The sequence below is a fragment of the Stegostoma tigrinum genome, chromosome 34, assembly GCF_030684315.1.
Source record: "Stegostoma tigrinum isolate sSteTig4 chromosome 34, sSteTig4.hap1, whole genome shotgun sequence".
NCBI lineage: Eukaryota > Metazoa > Chordata > Chondrichthyes > Orectolobiformes > Stegostomatidae > Stegostoma > Stegostoma tigrinum.
The window spans coordinates 22657057-22673343 of record NC_081387.1 but is presented as its reverse complement, the minus strand read 5'-3'; the positions used below and the strand labels follow the sequence as shown (position 1 = coordinate 22673343).

At 43.1% G+C, this 16287-nt stretch overlaps 1 protein-coding gene across 6 annotated transcripts in view; it reads right to left on the bottom strand.

Moving 5' to 3' along the window:
• LOC132206208 (butyrophilin subfamily 3 member A3-like) overlaps positions 1–16287 on the bottom strand; it is a 36100-nt gene that overhangs the window by 13623 nt on the left and 6190 nt on the right. For 2 of the 6 annotated variants that reach the window (XM_059639483.1, XM_059639486.1), the window contains exons 1-6: positions 14363–14483; positions 13499–13586; positions 9225–9572; positions 6017–6301; positions 1285–1404; positions 568–600 (exon numbers count right to left, since the gene is read on the bottom strand). In XM_059639483.1, the coding sequence (XP_059495466.1) occupies positions 568–600; positions 1285–1404; positions 6017–6301; positions 9225–9572; positions 13499–13556 (844 nt within the window). In that variant the 5' untranslated portion in view covers positions 13557–13586; positions 14363–14483. Of the gene's footprint in view, positions 1–567; positions 601–1284; positions 1405–6016; positions 6302–9224; positions 9573–13498; positions 13587–13682; positions 13702–14362; positions 14484–16287 lie in introns of those variants that run through there. The other 4 variants (XM_059639487.1, XM_059639488.1, XM_059639485.1 and 1 more) reach the window with 3 other exon arrangements.

The window sequence follows — 16287 nt, the reverse complement described above, 5'->3', positions numbered from 1 at the left end:
AGCTGAGAGTGTTTGAGTTCAATTGTGTTACTAATCAAGGATCAGCTACCAAAGACCAGGAGTTGAAAGAAAACATTACGTCAAGTCTATAGATGTGACTCAGAAAGGATTCTTGTGGTGTCTAAGATAGTAAAATGATGCTATTGGGATCAAGAAGATTGTATTCTTAATTGAGCATTTCTAAAATTTTCAAACTGTGTTAAATGTAAATACATTGCTTCATTCTATGTTACCATCTCTTGTATATTACTTTCTTTTATCTTTGGAACCAAATCTTCAGTATTGTACCTTTATGGTTCAATGAATGACCACATCATTAAATACAAGGAAGAAGCAAACAATGATCTATCAAGCGGGATTTTAGTCTGTAAAAACATCAGCGAATCTCAGCAACATTTACCTCAAAAATGGCAAATTTTGCAAGGGTACTGCTTATATGGTAAATTGTGCACAAAGTAATTTTCAGTAAGACTGCTTAACAGGCATTATTTAGCAGTTAGATGTGCCATCTGCACGTCAAAATACCTAGGCCCCTGGCTGGAGGACAAATATTTCATCATTTCTTACCGTATTGTTCAATCGTCTTGTCATGCCGCAGTTCTGAAAGAAATCCATTAAATATAAATTGGAATTAAAAATAAATGTGACTTAATTCAACTGACATACTTTCACTTACTACGAATTAATAGCATTCATTTCAATTTGAAACAAACCCAGATTAGCACTTCTTCAGTGTAACACACACCAAGCTCTATTTAGATGGTAAAGAGTTAGACTGTGCTGCGTTTCATGTTGTATTATACAATGAAATTGGCTTCTTTGTACAGAAGATTGACGAGGAGGTAGAAGAAAATTAAACAAAAAGATCTTTTTTGCAGATATGGGAAAAAAAATTGAAAACAATGAGATAACAAAGTGTGAAACTGGAGGCACACAGCAGGCCAAGCAGCATCTTAGGAGCACAAGATGCTGCTTGGCTGCTGTGTTCATCCAGCTTCACACTTTGTTATCTCAGATTCTCCAGCATCTGCAGTTCCCATTATCTTTGAAAACAATAATATTTGATGAAAAAAAATTAAAACAAAGGGATCTCTCAGACATGCTGCTGGCTTCATTAAAACAGAAATCTCCTCCCCTCCCACTGTGACCAAAACTTTCATGACTGAATTATCACATCTATGGTGCAACACAAAAAATACAAACAAAAAGACCCTGGTTCAGTTTTAACATTTTCCTTAAGTCCCGAATCTGTCTCCTCCATTGTCATTGAATTTGAGACTGTACCTTTAATATTTCTGAGTTGTTTCACATCCCAAAGGATCCCAGCGATTAAAGTAATTATGAGAAGACAGAGCACCACAGATAAAAACACCAGCCAGCCTGAGACAGATGGGAAGAAGTCATCTGCAAAGTAAATGGCAGTTAATCAGATACTTTTAACTTCTGACCTCTTCCACTGTAATCATCCTTTTCAAATGACTGATTTTAGCACAATTTCGAGTTTATGGCCCCATGCTGAAGGCTGAGGTTTCAAACAAATAAGTGGGCAGTTAAAATTGCCCATGTCACTCTCTTCTCCTTGAGTCACTTGGATCCCATCAACCACGGCTTTTGCATGACTGTTTACTGTGCTACTAACTCAACTGGCCAAAGCTGGCCTCTTTAAACATGTGGGTCAAAAATGGGCAGTGCTATTGGACCCAGTGCATGATGAAGTGGAAATGTCACTGGGGTCCAAGAGAATGTTCTGGGGATACAGGTTCAAACCCAGCACAGCAGTTGATGAAATTTAAATTCAACAAATAAAACCTGAAATTTGAAGCCGGTCTCTATAGTGGTGACTGTAAAGTGAACATCAATTATTGAAAAAACCCATCTGTTTCGCAAATGTCCTTCAGAGTAGGGAAATCAGCCATTTTTACCTGGCCTGGCCTACTTGTCACTCCAAACCTACACTTTTAACTACCAGCTGAAATGGGTGAACAAGCTACTCAGTTAAAGGGCTGTTAATTGATGGTCAACAAGTTGACAACTATCATTTTGATGCAAGAATCCAGACTTATTCAAATTTTACCACACTCTTTGTGCTATTATCAATTTACGGCATAAAGTTTTTTTGTGCCTTTTGAAATTTATTGACAAACAGACAAAAGGCATCAAGACGAATATCATCTACTCCTAGAGCACTATTAATCGGGTGAAAATTACTCGTAATCTGCTTGTATTTGTCTATCTTTCAGGACAGAGAGCTGTCAAGAACTGTATAATGTGGATTTGCACATTCCAAGGTCCAGGGTCCCTGCTGGGAGCTTGGCACATCCATTGTTAAGCTCAATGGAGAAACACCGCAGAGTAAGGCCCTTCCATTAAAGGCTTTTTAAAAATCAACCTTTGCCAGGTTGTTATTACACACCTCTCAAATAGGTGGGACTTGAAATCAGATCTTCTGGCTCAGAGGTAGGGGCACTACCATCCAAGAAGTTGGATCCCACATCAAATTCCTCAAGTTCCTTTTTTTGCTACTTGTTTCTGGGATATGGGCGTCGCTGGCTGGGCCCAGCGTTTGTTACTTGTCCGCATTTGACCTCGAGAAGGTGGCGGATGAGCTGCTTTCTGAAACCGCTGCAGTGGACCTGCTATGAGTTGACCCATAATGCCATCAGGGAGGGAATTCCAGGATTTTGACACAGTGGCAGTGAAGGAACGGCGACATATTTCCAAGTCAGGATGGCATGTGGTTAGGATTGGAGCTTGAAGGTAGTGGTGTTCCCATATGTCTGCTACCCCTTGTCCTTCTAGATGGAAGTGGTTGTTTGTTTAGAAGGTGCTATCCAAAGATCTTTGGTGAATTATTTTGTAGATAGTACACACTGCTGCTACAGAGCGTCGGTGGTAGAGGGAGTGGATGCTTGTGGATGTGGTGCCAATCAAGCAGGTTGCTTTGTCCTGAATGGTGTCAAGCTTCTTAAGTGTCGTTGGGGCTGCACCCATCCAGGGCAAATGGAGGTTATTACATCACACTCCTGACTTGTGAACTGCAGACACTGGACAGGCTTTAAGTAGTCAGGAGGGGAGTTACTCCCACAGTATTCCGAGCTTCAGGCCTGCTCTTGTAGCCACAGTGTTTATGTGGTGAGTCCAGTTGAATTCCTGGCCAATGATAACCCCCAGAATGTTGACAGTGCGGGATTTAGCGATGGTAACATCATTGATTGCCAAGGGTCGGTGGTTAAATTGTCCCTTATTGGAGATGGTTATAGCCTGGCATTTGTGTGGCACAAATGTCACTTGCCACTTGTCAGCCCAAGCCTTTATATTGTCCAGACCTTGTTGCACTTGAACACGGGCTGCTTCAGTGTCTGAGGAGTCGCGAATGGTGCGGGACATTGTGCAATCATCGGCCAACATCCTCACTTCTGACCCTAGGATGGAGGGAAGGTCATTGATGAGGCAGCTGAAGATGGTTGGGCCTAGGACACCACCCTGAGGGTCTCCTGCAGAAATGAGCTGGAGCTGAGATGATTGACCTCCAACGACCACAACCATCTTCCTGTGTGTCAGGTATGACTCCAACTACCAGAGAGTTTTCCCCCGATACCCGTTGACTCCAGTGTTGTTCGGGCTCCTCAATGCCACACTCAGTCGAATGTCACCTTGATGTCAAAGGCTGTCAGTCTCACCTCACTTCCGGAATTTAGTTCTTTTGTCCATGTTTGAGCCAAGGCTGGAACAGGATCAGGAGCTGAGTGACCCTGGCAGAACCCAAACTGGGCGTCACTGAGCAGGTTATTGCTGAGTCGGTGCTGCTTGATCGTGCTGTTACTGACACCTTCCATCAGCTTACTGATGATCGAGAGGAGACTGATGGGGCGGTAACTGGCCGGGTTGGATTTGTCATGCTTTTTGTGTACTGGACAAACTTGGGCAATTTTCCACAGTGTTGCAACTGGACTGGAACAGCTTGGCCAGGTGAGCAGCAAGTCCTGCAGCACAAGTCTTCAGTACTATCACTGGAATATTGTCAAGGCCTGTAGCCTTTGCTGGATCCAGTGTCTCCAACCATTTCTTGATATCACATGAAGTGAATCGAATTGGCTGAAGACTGGTATCTGTGAAGCTGGGAACCACTGGAGGAGGCTGAGATGGATCGTCCACTCAGCAATTCTGGCTGAAGATTGCTGTGAAAGCTTCAGCCTTATCTTTTGCACTGATGTGCTGGGCTCTTCCATCATTGAGGTTGGGGATATTTCTGGGCCCTCCTCCTCCAGTGAATTGTTTAATTGTCCACCTCCATTCACATCTGGATGTAGCAGGACTGCAGAGCTTAAATCTGATCTGTTGGTTGTGGGATCACTTAGCTCTGTCTATCACTTGCTGCTTTCACTGTTTGGCGTGCAGGTAGTCCTGTTTGGTGGCATCGCCAGGTTGATATCTCATCTTCAGGAATGCCTGGTGCTGCTCCTGGCACACCCTCCTGCACTCTCCATTGAACCAGGGTTGATCCCCTGGCTGGATGGTAATGGTTGAGAGAGGGATATTCTGGGCCATGAGGTTACAGATTGTGCTGGAGTACAATTCTGCTGCTGTTGATGGCCCACAGAGGCTCATGGATGCCCAGGCTTGAGTTGTTAGAGCCGTGTGAAGTCTGTCCCATTTAGCACGGTGATAGTGCCACACACCACGATGGAGGTTGTTCTCAATGTGAAGGTGGGACTTTGTCTCCACAAGGACTGTGCGATGGTCACTCCTACTGATACTATCATGGACAGATGCAACTGTAGCTGGCAGATTGGTAAGGATGAGGCCAAGTATGTTTTTCCCTCTTGTTAGTTCCCGCTCCACCTGCCGCAGACCCTGTGTAGCAGCTATGTCCTTTAGGACCCGACCAGCTGATCAGTAGTACTGCTGCCGAGCTATTCTTGGTGGTGGACATTGAAATCCCCCACCCAGAGTACATTTTGTCCCCTTGACACCCTCAGTGCTTCCTCTAAGTGTTGTTCAACAGGGAGGAGAGCTGATTCATCTGCTGAGGGACGACGGCATGTGGTAATCAGCACGAAGTTTCCTTGCTCATGTTTAACCTGAAACCATGAAACTTCACGGGGCCCCAAGTCAATATTAAGGTCTCCCAGAGCAATACTTTCCTTATGTATACCTCTGTGCCACCACCTCTGTCCTGTTGGTGGGACAGGACATAACCAGGGATGGTGATGGTGGTGTCTGGGACATTGTCTGTAAGTTATGATTCTCTGAGTGTGACTATATCGGGCTGTTGCTTAACTCGTGTGTGAGGCAGTCTTCCCAACTTTGGCACTCGCGCCCCCCCCCCCCCCCCCCAACCAGGTGTTAGTGAGGAGGACCTTGCAGGATCAACAGGGCTCTTTCTGCCGTTGTCTTTTCCAGTGCCTAGGTCGATGCTGGGTGATCTATCTGGTGTCATTTCCTTGAGACTTTGTAGCGATTGGGACAACTGAGTAGCTTGCTAGGCCATTTCAGAGGGCACTTGAGAGCCAACCACATTGCTGTGCGTCTGGGGTCACATGTAGGCCAGACCAGGTGAGGATGGCAGATTTCCCTTCCTAGAAAGACATTGGTGAACCAGATGGGTTTTTCCAACAACTGGCAAGGATTTCATGGCGATCAGTAGATTTTTAATTCCAGGCATTTTTAAAAATTTGTTACTGAATTCAAATTCCACCATCTGCTGTGATGGAATTCGAATACAGTTCCCCAGAACATGAGCTGGGTTTCTGAATTAATAGCCTCGCAATAATACCATCAGGCCATCGCCTACTTCTGTCTGCACCAGAGAAATGTTTGACATGAAATCCAAATGTATACTGTAAATGTAAACTCAAATTGTAAATGCAATGAGGTACCTCAGAGTGTGACACTGTAGTCAAAAGCGAACTCCAGTGCACCAGTAAATTCCATCTACTATGTAATTTGCTTTTCTGGATTTGACAAACAGCAGTGTTTATTTTGAAAATAAAGCTGTATTTGATCATTTACTGACCTGCTATCTGGATGTCTGCTTTTTGTTCTTCTTTCAAAAGATGGTTATGTGTGAGGCACTTGAAGTTGTTTGTTGGATCTTTTGTTACAATTACACTGCTCTGGACATTTACAAGACCTTTTGAGTCACGTCGATTGTTTATTTCAGACTTTGCTGTTAGGTTCTGTCCATTTCCACCAGTCCACGATATCTGGGGCTGCGGGAACCAGCCATTAGATTCACACACAAGCCGAATTCCATTTTTATGGTAACCATCGACCTGGATCCAGTGCTCACGTCCCACTGCTACAATAATCGAAAACTCTTTTAAACATTTCACAAACAATTCTTAACCCACAAGTGATGTTCATTTACTGTTATTGAATGATAATATAGTCCTGAGTATTTCTGTGACATGATTCATACGATGTGTACGAAATTTCATCACAAAATGTATTTTTAATCTACTGATCCAAAAATTAAAACAAAAGGGAATCCAAATGTCTCAGATATAGTTAGAGGAGGGGTTGGGCTGATAAGGGATCACAAAGGAATCCATAACAAAGACAGAAATTGCTGGTGAAACTCTGCAGGTAAGGCAGCATCCGTAGACAGAAAGTAGAGTTAACGCTTGGAGTCTGGTGACTCCTCATCAGGACTTTGTTTCAGATCTCCATCATCTGCAGTTTGATAATAAAGGGATCTGTGCCTGGAAACAACGGGCACGGCTGAGTTATTTTCTGAGTGTTACGCCAAAGCAGAAGATCCTGATGAAGTCACAGAGAGAGGAGAGGTAGCTGAGACATAGATGGGATAAAAATAAATAAAAGAACAACTATTCACTCGGCTGGCTGAACTTCGACTGATAAATCACTGTAGCCAGATAGGATACATCCAACATTACTGAGGTTCTGCCATTATCCTCCAGTCCTGCTCAGCTGTAGTTGAGGCTCAAGAGAAGTGGAGATGTGCAAATATTGTACATCTTTTTATAGATGTATGAATTTTATAGTTCAGTCCATTTAATCATTTTGTGGCAGGAAGTCTTTTAGAACTGATAATCTGGGAGAAAATTAACAGTTACTTTGATAAATCTGGATCACGTAAGGCAGGCCAGCTGTACCTGTAAAGGCAATCAGCATTTAACTTTATTAACTCATAAAATAATTCAACAAGAGAGCCTTGATGAGGGCATTACAATTGAAGCGGTGTATTCTGACTTTCATAAGCACTGTGAGGAGCTCAAAGTTCACTTTCACTGAGTCTTGCTTCTCCAGTGCACTGACTCTGATACTTGAGGGAATCTGAAGTGTCTCAAACGTTGACCTGTTTCTAAAAGTGAGTCAAGTTTTGCACTTGGCGTTGAAGTTAACTTTATCCTTAATTCACAGGTTCCTTCAGAATCAGAGGCACGAGCTGCAGGCAGCCACACAGTGAGCAAGCGATTGATTGGGCCTCGTAAATTAGAAGCTGATTCAGCTCTTTGAAATCGTGGCCAGATTGAACGCAGGAGATTTTGATCCATGCAGAACCAAAGTTGTTAGAATACAGTTTCAGGGAACTCCACTAAGAAAATGTGGTAAATCAGCAATTTTCTCACACTGACAGACAAGGCATCGTTCTGATGTTTGAACGAAAGGCAAGGAGTGACCTGAGACAGACAAAAAATGTCAGTAAGACCCAAGAGCTGAGAGCTGGAGGCATGAATTAGGTCAGCAGGTTGGTGATTGGTTCGGAGTGCCTTTTATTCTAAAGTTAGGGCCGTTATTTAAATTAGGGCCATTGCAACTGAAACACTGCATTAAACTTAAAGCCTGACATGTTAATACCATTCAGTGATGTGTTTGTATTAATTAAATACAACTTGATGAAGACAGCAAGACAGCTGTGTTGCAGATGTTGGTGAACATCAGTGTGATCCACAACAATGTCATGTGCAGGAAGGGTCTGCAGCTCAAGGAATGTAGGCTCCGAACACTGCAATGCATCAGGGATGAAGAATGTAAGTTTGACACTGTCTCCGGAGGCTGATTTGTTCCATGGTGAGGAACAGAATGGTGGAAGGAGGAATGAGGCAGTTTAAACATCCAGAAGGTAACATTGAGGGATGAGCCTCAGTCCATGTACCTGTCCAACAGCTTTGATGGTTCTTGCAGGGGCTTTAGGGAGCATGAGGAAACTGATGACAACACCCAGGAAGAGAGTACCATTGAAGTGGGGGTGGACTGAGATACAATTAGTTTAACATCCCATTGTAAAGGATTCCCTCGCAAAGAGTGATTATAACATTACAGAGTTTCATACTGAGATTGTGGTTTTTCACTCACAGTCTTAAACGCATTTATAAAGAAATGAATACAGATTGAGTTGAAGCAGACCATCTGCAGCGAACTAAGGTAATTATGGACAGTGTCAAATTGAAAGTAAATACATTCAATGCTCCAAAGATTCACTGGAGGACTGAAGGTCAAGAACATTTTAGAAATCAGCAAAGGATAACTATAAAAAAGGTAAATTTTCAAGTCCAAGAAAAATATGCGAGAAATACAAAAACATATAGCAAGACTTTCTATAAATTTACACTGTAAGGCAACACTTCTAACTGTCAATGTAGCCTGGAATTAGCGAAATCCTAATCATCGGGGAAGGAGTCCTGTCCATAATGGAACAGATTTGGTCAGTCATGACTGCCCTTGGATATCAATCTTGGGGATGAAGAGGGAGGAGTTAGGGAAACGTCTTTTCACTCCCATGTTAGAAGGGAAGGCTGGGAGGCCGGAAGTGCAGTGGTGATTTGGCAAATTCACCCATTTTGCAGCAGCCATTTTGTGAGCAGCAATGGATTGAAGCTCTAAAGAGAAATGTCAAAATTCCAGGATACTTCCTGCAAAGTCTGTACAGATCTGTTTTGCACTGCTTGTCTTTACTCATAGATAACTTGTGAATAAAGTATACTTCTGAAATTAAAACTGGAAAAAAAACTCTTTTGGCTACCTCAACTTTCACCAAATCAGCTTTATGCAGGTACATCATCCCCTGCTACTGCAATAATACAGCCTGCAAATTTTTTTACTGCAAGTGTTTTCCTGATGAAATGTACAATATGTTGTTCAATGTTCTAAGTAAACGTTTTCACTAGATAAATAACTACTTTCATAAAAACAACTTGCATTTTGACTGAAGTATCAATTTGATATGGTACTGATTTGTCGTAGATGTGTTCACTCACCTCCAACTTTTAGCTCAATCGTAGTTTCTTCAAAAGCTGTTTTGTCATCAATTGTGCACAGGTATTTCCCCTCGTCAAACACCCTTATGTTCTTTATTCGAAGAGAAACATTGCCTTTGGACACTTCATCTTTAAACAGTTCAGTCCTTTTCTTGTAATCCTCATGCTGAGCAGCAGTGTTGTCTTGCCCGTTTCTGTATGAGTGAACCGGTAACCGAATGCCTGATTTAAACCAGCGCACCACCATGTTGTTGGCAAATACCTTCGGCACAAGGTAACATTCCAGGACAGCATCTTCACCCACAACGGCTACCACAGGACGGCCTGGGCCACTCACTCGGAAGTCACCTGCAGAGGTGGTGTCTCATTTAACTACTGTAAATCTCAAATACATCAATCATTACACTTTAAAATCACTGTTATGAGGTGACACTTTTAATCAAACAAACAAGATTTCACACGATCATTGTTAATTTAACCAAAACATGCAGAAATGACGCAAATTAGCTGGTATATTGTGGCCAATTAATCTATAAATTACATACTAAGTAGCTGATACAACAAAGCTCAAACTCACAAATTGGCAGGCAGTCACTCAGTGTAAATGGTCCAAATCACAGCTATCACCTCTTGCAAAGCCTAAGAGCTCCTCAGGTAGAATTCCAGTTCCTTCTTTTTGGGTGTACCCACCAATCTTCCTCTGGCAACAGATCCCTACCAGAGCTCCCTGGGCACAGATATGGCCAGAACAGCACATTCTGGACCTCCCTCTCTAACAGCATTGTGGATCTACTGACCGCCCATACACTGCAGCAGTCCAAGAAGGTTGCTCACCACCATCACCTACTAAAGGGGGCAACTAGGAGCAGACAGTAAATGCTGGCTCAGCCAGTGATGCCCATGTCTCCTTCCTAACTAAAGAAAATGTCTGAGACTGTGTCACCTGGTTCGAGACCCCTAGCAGGAGGAACATTGCTTCATCCTTCCTTGTCAATCCACATTGGAATTGTTCATGTTTGAATAAGTTCACTCCAGGAAATACAGGCCAATGATCTTTGCTCATAGGACAATCCTTCCATTACAGGAATATTTTTTGCTGAAACTTTGTTGCACTCCCTCTCTGCAAATATCTTTCCTTAAGGTCATATCGTCAATACTCTGATTGTGGCCTGCGCTTGCATCTAATAAAGCTGCGTACCGAGCACATGGCCTCACACAATTAAATAAAAAACAAAATTAGAAGTGAGTGGCTCTGTGGCTCAGTGATAAGCACTGCTGCCTCACAGCACCGGGGACCCAGGTTCGATTCTAGCCTCAGGCAACTGTCTGTGTGGAATTTGTACTTTCTCCCTGCGTCTGCGTGGGTTTCCTCCGGGTGCTCCGGTTTCCTCCCACAGTCCGAAGATGTGCAGGTTAGGAGAATTGGCCATACTAAATTGCCTGTAGTGTTCAGGGATGTGTAGATTAGGTAAGCTAAAGGCATGGGTTTGGGTGGAATGCTCTGAGGTTCGGTGTGGACTTGTTGGCCCGAAGGGCCTGTTTTCACACTGTAGGGATTCTATAATTCTGTGAAGGTAAGGAGACTAGATCTGACCACGTGGACCCAGTCAGAGACCTGATCGTATTCCTGCCAATGTCCACTTTTGACGGAGCCAGAGGTGAATACAAAACTCTTCCTCAGTCTCTGCCCACTTCACACAGCTTTTCCCCACCCCAACATCACAGACTCCATTGTAACATGACGAACACAGTAAATAATGTTGTTTCATATCACACAGAAATAAATTTGTGATCTGTTCAGATTTGTTTAATTGATATGTTCTTGTTACATTCAAGTATATCTGAATCTGTTGCAAAGTAATCTGTAACCAATCAACCTCTTTCAAATATACAACAAGAAATGCATGTTGCAGCCAGTGGGGAGAAAGAAAATACTTCTAGCAACAGCACACCAATCACAGTCACAGATTCCTTCAGCACAGAAGATAGCCATTCAGTCCACCGTATCTGACACAAGGGAATACACCAGTGTAATCTCCTGCCTTTTCCCTATATGCCGGAGTACCATTACTATCCAATATACTCTTGAATATCTCAATTGAATATCCCTCCACCACATTTCAAGGCAGTACATTCTATAGCCTAACCAGTTGCTGCATGATAAAGTTTGTTTCAAATCAGTTTTTTTGTCTTATTTACTAATGTACCATTTCTACACTGCTCATTCTTAAACTTAGTAAACCATCTGAAAATTCCTAACAGAATATTGATTGCCTGCATTGAATAATTGTGGTCATGAACCGTATAAACTAAGATGGTTATACGCCAGAGGGTTAGATAGGGTGGAGAGGGAGAGCCTTTTTCCTAGGATGGTTACGGCGATCACGAGGGGGCATAGCTTTAAATTGAGGGGTGAAAGATATAGGACAGATGTTAGAGGTAGTTTCTTTACTCAGAGAGTAGTAAGGGATTGGAACGCTTTGCCTGCAACAGTAGTAGATTCACCAACTTTAGGTACATTTACGTCGTCATTGGATAAGCATTTGGACGTACATGGAATAGTGCAGGTTAGATGGGCTTCAGATCGGTATGGCAGGTCGGCACAACATTGAGGGCTGAAGGGCCTGTGCTGTGCTGTAACGTTCTATGTTCTATGTCAGATACACAAATCCATGGAGACGCACATTAAGATTCTCAACTGAATTTGCCATTCTTGTGTCACTTCGCCTACACTACACTGTAATCAACTTTGCAGAGGATGCCTCATTCTCATACCAAAGTCTGTGTATGCATCAACGTGGTCTATGATGTTCAGGAGTAACTGTCCTTTTAGTTGGCATTTCTGAGGGTCAATGCGTGTCTGAACTTAACTCACCCAGTGAAGCATTAGCATCTGAGGATCTACAACATACATTTCCATTAGCTCACATCGTTCAGAACACCATAGCAAACCATAACCTCGGCTTCCTTGCAAAGGTGAAGAGTCCAGCCACATTGTGTGACAAACTCACAAGTCAATTCATTGTGAATCAGCGTGAGGGATACAGCCAGGGTGCAGCTGTGTCGAGCTTTAGTAAGGCCACATGTGGAATATTATATTCAGTTCTGGTCACCGCACTACCAGCAGGATGTGGAAGCTTTGGAGAAGGTACAGATGTTGGCACAGACTTCATGGGCCAAAGGGCTTGTTCCTACGCTGTACTTTTCTTTGTTCTTTGGATCAGGAACATGTCGCTGTCATTGTGCGCGCCTTCTGACACAGTCCACAGAATTTCTGCTGACTCATCTGAGATGGAACCAGCACTGAATGGATTCCTCCAGGCGATGCTGATCATGAGGTGACATGAGGTGTCACCAAACCCAGCAGCAACAGGAACCTCCAACCACTGAGCCACCAGGGGAACAGCCCCAATTTCCCTGAGAGGTGGGCACGAATGTAAGTGAAATGATCAGCCTCCTCCCTATCAATATCGACAGCTGTCAGAGTCCAAGTACAGGCTGAGACTGAGGAGGTCCTGGCTATCATCACTGAGCTGTCATCCATGTTGTGTCTATACCCTCTGTGGGATATTCTGGACACTGAACAGCTGGGAAAACGGCAGCAGTTTCTGAGGGTGAGGATACTGTCAGGGAGGAATATCACCAAGGCCATGATAGGTCTAATACATGAAGGCAGTCAGATCCCTGTTGATACCCATTTCCAATAAGTTTGCGTTGGGTGAAGATATCACTCAGTTTTGTTGATTTCTGTAGCTTTAAAAACAAGCAGCCCATATTTCCTGACAAAAACATGGCTGACCTGATGTGGTGTCATGTTCAGCCTTTCCTGTCAGCGCCATTACCTCCGCTCACCTGTCAGTCAAAAACTGTACCTAACTCAACTATCTTAAAGACTCAGCTTCCACAACCTTCTGGCAAGGAAATTCCACACTCTAAACTGTCCCTAAGAAATAAAAACATTCTCATTGCCATCTTAAAAGGGTGAGCCCTTAATCTTAAACAGCCTCTCTCACACAAGAGGAGATGTCAGCCAGGTATCTGTTGCATTCAGTCCCTACAACATCTGATACGTTACACAATAGACACTGTAATTGCAGTTCATCTGTTGAGTTCATTTCAAGGAAATGCCAAACTCTCATGTGTTAAAACAGCAAATAAAGCAAAGCAACAGTTAAGGTCTCAAATATTCACTCAATAACGTACTGTTCCAATTTGATACCTGGTTGATGTGTTGTATCCAATCAAAAATGATCAAATGTTAATATATTCCTTACCATACACAGAGCATGGAATCCCAAACAGCAAAAGCAGGATGAGGTGAACTCCTTCCATCTTTGTGGGGTCTCAGCAGAATAACCAGGCCTGATACACAAACAAAATACAGCTGTCATTCAGTGCCTTCAATCTTTGTTTCAGAGTATAAACCTTTCATTGTTCAATACGCCATGTATCACAAACCTCCTGGACATATTCTACTGTCCAGATTAACGCAATTCTTTGATATTCCTAAAGGTGTAATTATTTTTTCTTTAAATTACATCAAATTTTAAATTTCATCCCTTTCATCCGAAGGGAGGCGGAGGAAAGTGGAGAGGAATTGACGGATTGAGGGAGGGAGAGAATTCCGGACCTGAGGGTCCAAGCAGCTGGACTCACTGCTCTCGATGGTGCAGGCAGAAAACCCGAAATGGGAAAGAATGGAATCGGAGAATGGACTCAGCACAAGGGAAACTCTTCAATTAAAGTTTATGTCGGGAAATGAAGCGTCACAATTGTCTCCAGATTGAATTATTTGCCTTTAAACAGAAACCCCAGTGGGTCATGTTCCATCTCATGGCCCTCACTCTGTTCCTCCTTTTCACTTCCGTCTCCCTTTCCAGTCGCTGTGTCTGACCCTGAGAAGTGAATGTTACACATTGCCTCTCCCTCCTGTTCCCTTATACTGACAGGAACCAGCTCCAGGCTCTGTGCAGCTGATCAGAGACATTGGAGAAAGGTTTCACCTTTTCACTGCCCAATCCCCAGCGGCTCCCCGTTCAACTCCTTGCATTTGATTGGGATCTTTCAGCGGGACTAAAATCCACCCGATCCCACAGGGAATGAGCCCTTCCTGAAATTAAAGAGGGTTTGGAACTCACCTCTAACTTTCCCACAATCTGATCGAACATTTTCCGCCTTTTCTCGGACAAATGTGTAAAAAATGGAGACATTCACAACGACAGCCCCTCCCTGAAAACATTTACTTTCGTTTTCACTGAATTCGCTCTTTGGCTTTTGCTCCCTCCTTCGAACAGATGTGTCACTGCGGGGAAGTTTCACTTTCATTTATAATTCACCGAAAATTATTAATGTTAATAAAATTAATGCATCACCTCCAGGCATGTATTTAATGGATAAAGTGAAGTTTGTGTGAATACATCTCACTGTGGGACCAGAATTATTTTCCAGGCGACGCTTTGAATTCCAGCCTTTGACTGCGCTGGGATCTGTATTGGGGCAGAGTTTGGGAACCACTTGTCACTCCACAGCATTAAATCTTGATTGATTGATTTTGATTTACTGTTGTCACATCTACCTAAGTACAGTGAAAAGCTTAGATTGCGAGCAGTACAGAGAAGTCAAAGTAAGCAAGGAAATACAGATCATCGGGTGCTGCGACAAGTGAAACAGAATACACTGCACAAGAGGTGCATGAAGCAACAGTGACATTAATAACACCAACATTATTTGGAAACGGCCATGCATCAGTCCAATATCAGCAGGGAAGAAGTTATTCTTGAACCTAATGATACATGTGTTTAAGCTTCTGCTTCTTCTGCTCGATGGAACAGCTTGTCAGACAGCAGTCACTACATCTGCAAGAGAAATTCACAGCCTCAAAACAACCCGTACAGTAATTGATTCCTCAGCTGTTGGAAACATTCTGCTGCCTTTTTATAAACTGTACTCAAATGATTAGAAAGTTAGCACATGGTGCAAAGATAAAATGGGCTTGACACTGAACTACTGCCCATTCTGATCAGATATATATCTTTGCTTTCCTGTCCTCCTGACCTGTCATACAACTGGTTTCCACTTTATCCTTGGGGATGGATATCACTGGCAAGTGATTTGACGTCAGCCTGACTCGGTCCTTCTTGAAACATTGGGAAAGGTTTGACAGAACTGAGGGGCTGGTTTGACAAGTCGTTCTCAAACTGCTTAGCTTGAAGGCCCTGAATCAGTAATCATCAACCACCAACAAACCACCCCGCCCAAACTCACACACAAACTCACACACACACACACAAACACACACACAAGCACACACACACAGACACACACACAGACACACAAACACACACACAAGCACACACACACAGACACACAAACACACACACAAACACACACACACACACAAACACACACACACACACACACACACACACAGACACACAAACACACACACACACACACACAAACACACACACACACACACACACACAGCTAAATTAGAATTGTCATAACTTGGACATATTCCTTATAAAGAATGTTTTACTAATGTTGTTAACAAAACTAATTTTCCATTTCCTGACAGATATGACTGAGTTGGGTGCGTCGTGTTTGTTTCTCCTTAGGAAGGGAACAGAGACAGTGAGGTCAGTGAGAGGCTCCCAACTGCACTCAGTAAGAGATGTTATTGTGTTGTCAGAGAGAAATAACTAAGTGATTTCTTTCTTTATTGAAACAGTTTTACTTCAAATAGAAAAATTAAAATTCTGATTTGGTAAGTTACTGCAAATGAAACAGTATGAAAATGTACGACCTCGAGCATGTGTTACTTTCTTATTCATTCATGGCTTGTGCGCATTGTTGGCAAGGGCAGCATTTATTGCCCATCCCTAAATGCCCAGAGGGCAGTTAAGAGTCAACCACATTGCTGTGGGCCTGGAGTCAAATGTAGTCCAGACCAGGTAAGGGTGGCAGTATCCTTCCCTAAAGGACATTAGTGAACCACGTGGGTTTTTCTGACAATTGGCAATGGATACATGGTCATCATGAGACGTTTAATTCTAGATTTTTA